General features: G+C 48.1%; 1 protein-coding gene across 1 annotated transcript; it reads left to right on the top strand.

The window, feature by feature from the left end:
• The first annotated feature begins 1,900 nt into the window (after positions 1-1,900).
• LOC4333068 (E3 ubiquitin-protein ligase WAV3) lies at positions 1,901-3,782 on the top strand. The gene has a single exon (XM_015774750.3). It carries the CDS (start codon positions 1,924-1,926, stop codon positions 3,544-3,546), a length of 1,623 nt encoding a protein of 540 aa, XP_015630236.1. The 5' UTR covers positions 1,901-1,923; the 3' UTR covers positions 3,547-3,782.
• The last annotated feature ends 729 nt before the right edge of the window (positions 3,783-4,511 follow it).

Consider the following 4,511-nt stretch of genomic DNA (forward strand, 5'->3'; position numbering starts at 1 on the left):
TCCTACTCCTATTTGGAAGGGGCTGACCGTTGGCAATTGCATAGATATCCCAAGATGTACGTTATTTGTGGTTATTAAGGTGAGTTAACCATCCTGCCAAATCAGATCTTACAAATAATACTACATATTGGCCTTGTATATATATGTATTTAAAATTTATTATATTTTGAAACAGAGGTAGTAGTTTAATTATTGATATAAAAATCTATTAGGAAAAACTTTATCTGACAGGATGCACCAAGTCACCAACCATATTGGCCTATCTATTAAATTATTATATCATGTAACTCCTCAATTTACGTAGAATTTTCAAATATAGTATGCGAAAAATGATAAAATGTGCACACTGAGAAGTTTTACGGTTATAGACACCAAGCTCAAAAAAATGTTAGAGTTGGAGTGTTGTGCTAATAAGGTCTATACACTAAATTATAGGTGGTGTTTGGTTGGAGGGACTAAAGTGGGGCTAAACTTTAGTCCCTCTTATGCTTTTATGAGAGGGACTAAATTTAGTCCCTAGTTCCCAAACACCCCCATAGTATTTGACTAAACACCATAGCTATCCTATCATGAATTAATAGTATATAATTATGTGACTAGGTGCGTTATAATCTCTTCATCGATCGGCGTCACCCTGTGACCACCTATAAATACTTATTTCAGTAGTCATCTTTGTTCAGTCAACCCTATAAAAAATTTACTATCTATCAAGAATGTCTGTGGAAGAAGTAGGGGCTAGGAAAAATCGTTAGTGTAAAAATTCTGTCGGGAAACTATTACTCGACGGGATGGAACAGGTGTTGTGTTGTTTCTCTCAAGCTTCGAAGGTAAAGTTCATGTTGTGTTGTTTCTCTCCAAGTTTTGAAGGTAAAGTTTATCATTAATTCCGATTGACTAGACAGTTCTATATCTTGAAATCAAATTTATTTTAGTGGTAAGGAGAGAAGGCAGAATTTCCAATTTAAAAACGTTTAAATTTGTATTGATTTGATTACATTTTAGTCAAATTTTCTGAGAAAAATGTTTTTTTTTTCTGAAAGAGTACCCTATTAGGGATCAAATTTATGGAAAAAATAAATAATTTTTTACTTTAGGTCACATTTTTATTACTGTTGTTTCATTTTAAACCATCATTTAACCAATGGTTTCACTTTGTACCGATCGAATCTTAGCTTTGTTGAACTTTGAATGTACCATTCCGACTCTTGTCTTAAGCATATGAACGATCTTGACTATGTCAGGTCCTACTCATCACTGAACTCCCGCTTTTGTATGTAGCGTATTTCTCTAACACATGAAAGTTGAACGTAGATCGATAAAAGAATTGAGGGTAATCCAAAATACTATATGGAGGTTAAAAATACCTTGTTCGAGCTTTGAAGTAAAATTATTGGTTAAAGCACGGTCAAAAGTGAAATTCACCCAAAAATGTAACCCAAAGTGAAACTACTGAGCTCTCCCAATTCCAAGTTTGCAACTTCTCGCTGGGAGAAGGGACGCGCGCCCAAACGTTACAAGCATCATTCTACACAAAGTATCCAACCTAGTGCACCCTTGCAGAAGGATGCTGTATGGGAGGCCGTCTATAGCCGGGCTGCACCAATTTTTTCCCCCAAATTCCTAAAGTTTAGGAAATTGCATTCTGAACTATTTTGGAAAACCTTTATTTGTGTATATGAGATTTGCTCTGGTCCAACATTAAGTATCTCAGGTACTAGTACCTTACGGTACCAAATCGTTTCTAATCATTGCATCTAACAATATATATCCTGTCCAGCTAGATCCAACGATTGAAAATTATTTAGTACTACAAGGTACCCGTTCCTTAAGATATTTTTTTTTGGCTAGATCGGAGCAAATTTGTTGTGTATATATAGGAGCAGGGGGTAGCTGCTATGATGACAAAGCAAGCGAGCTAGAGCTATGGCGTTCAACGACGACGAGCAAAGCGCTCCGGTGGCGAACAACAATGGCGGGACGACGACCAGGCCGCCGGGAATTACCGGCGTGCCGGTGGGGCAAGTGGAGCTGACCAAGTACCACAACGCCGAGGCGCCCCTCGACCCCAACGACCAGGAGGTGCTCCTCGAGCTCAAGGGCACCTCCTCCGCCACCTCCCGCGCCGCCCTGGACCTCATCGCCGTCCTCGACGTCAGCACCAGCATGGCCGGCAACAAGCTCGACAGGATGAAGGCCGCCCTGCTCTTCGTCATCCGCAAGCTCGCCGACGTGGACCGCCTCTCCATCGTCACCTTCTCCAACGACGCCGCCCGCCTCTGCCCGCTCCGCTTCGTCGCCGGCGACGCCGCGCGGGCCGACCTTGGGGCCCTCGTCGACGGCCTCGCCGCCGACGGCAACACCAACATCAGGGCGGGCCTCGAGATCGGCCTCGCCGTCGCCGCCGGCCGCCGCCTCACCGCCGGCCGCGCGGTGAACGTCATGCTCATGTCCGACGGGCAGCAGAACCGGGGCGACGCGACGCGGCTGGACCCCGGCGGCGTGCCCGTCCACACCTTCGGCCTCGGCGCCGACCACGACCCCGCCGTGCTCCAGGCGATCGCCGGGAAGAGCCGGGAGGGGATGTTCCACTACGTCGCCGACGGCGTCAACCTCACCGCGCCCTTCTCGCAGCTCCTCGGCGGCCTCCTCACCATCATCGCGCAGGACCTGGAGCTGACGGTGACGCGGGTCGATGGCGAGGCCGCCATCAAGAAGGTGGACGCCGGCACGTACCCGCAGGCGGCCGCCGCCGACGGGTCGTCCGTGACCGTCCAGTTCGGGACGCTGTACAGCGCGGAGGTGCGCAGGGTGCTCGTCTACCTCGCGCTGGAGGACAGCACCGCCTTCCCGCCGTACGACGCGGAGGTGGTGGAGGCCCAGTTCAGGTACAGCCTCCAGGGCGCGACGGTGGCGTCCAACCCTGACCCGGTGAGCATCCGCCGCAGCGGGAGCGCGCCGGAGCCGAGCGAGGAGGCGCCGGCGAGGAAGCCGGAGGTGGAGACGGAGATGGCGCGGCGGCGGCACGCGGAGTCGATCCGGGAGGCGCGGAGCATGGCGGACGGGAAGGAGCTGGAGCGCGCGAGGACGAGGCTGGTGGAGGCGCAGAACGCGCTGGAGGACGTACTGGACCAGGCGAACCCGATGGTGGACATGCTCCGGGAGGAGCTCCTGCAGCTTCTGCGGCTGATGGAGACGCAGGAGGCGTACGAGCGGGCGGGGCGGGCGTACGCCGTGTCGTCGCTAGCGTCCCACGACCGGCAGCGGTTCGCCGCCCGCGGCGACGCGGAGGGCGTGCGGCTCTTCGCGACGCCGCGGATGGACGCGTACCTGGAGCAGGCGTGGCGGTTCGACGAGGACCCCGGCGGCGCGGCGCTGCCGTCGGCGGAGGAGGACGTGAGGCAGGAGGTCGCCGCCAACCCGCTGGCGCCCGTCGCCGGGCAGATCGCGTTCTACGTCAGGTCGGCCATCCAGGCGCTGCAGGCCATCGACAAGATCTTCGCCAGCGTCGCCGCCGCCACCTCCACCTCCACCTCCACCTCCACCTAGCTAGCTTAGCTTGCTCGTCTTCATCTCGGATAATAAGCGCTAGCTACGTACGCGGCCATGCCATGCTTACGAGCATGCATTATTGCATCTGATTGCAAATGTGTGTAGCTCATACTCGCGGTCTTAGGCTCTTGGCTACGTTAGTTGCGTCCTCTTCATCCTAATATTAATTTTCCAGTTGTATCGGTTAATTCTCTAGTTAATTGAATAAGAATTCATATCGTATTGTACCTTAATCGCTACTACTCCCTTCGTCCCTTAATCTAAGAAATTTTGATATTTTGCTGGTACTGTTTGACCACTCGTTTTATTTAAAAATTTTGTGCAAATATAAAAAACGAAAAGTTGTGCTTAAAGTATTTTGGATAATAAAGAAAGTCAAAAAAATAATAATTCCAAATTTTTTTTGAATAAGACGAATAATCAAACAGTATAAGCAAAATGTTAAAATCCCTTATATTAGGGACGGAGGGAGTAGCTTTTATGGGATAGGGAGATGGATTTTTGTCCATAGTAAGATATGCTCTCATGTCATCTAAAAAGTATAAAATATTTAGTAAGATATATCAATATGTGAATTACGCGTTCTATTCAAAATAAAAATTATTATTTTTTCTTTTACTTATATAAATTGAATTTCAGTTTTTTTTCATCTTTGTGAAGTGATATGTATCGATATATCTTGTTAAATTTGTTTTACAAATTTAATGATATTTTTGGATGGCATGCAAAAATAAGGACGTACTTTGTAGGAATAAGTAGACCTCCCAGAAAATCGAACACCGATTTATTCAATTCGGGCACCTGCTTACCCCTTTCATGTTACACTCAATACCCCCATCGTTGCATGCGCATGCAAGAGCTCTTATTGTTCTCTCCCTTTCCTCCTCTCATGTATTGTAGCACATAGCTACTATGTCACACTCTAAAAAATCGCTTAATGTAATAATTCATTCTTTAATACG

Source organism: Oryza sativa, chromosome 3, assembly GCF_034140825.1.
Source record: "Oryza sativa Japonica Group chromosome 3, ASM3414082v1".
Classification (NCBI taxonomy): Eukaryota; Viridiplantae; Streptophyta; class Magnoliopsida; order Poales; family Poaceae; genus Oryza; species Oryza sativa.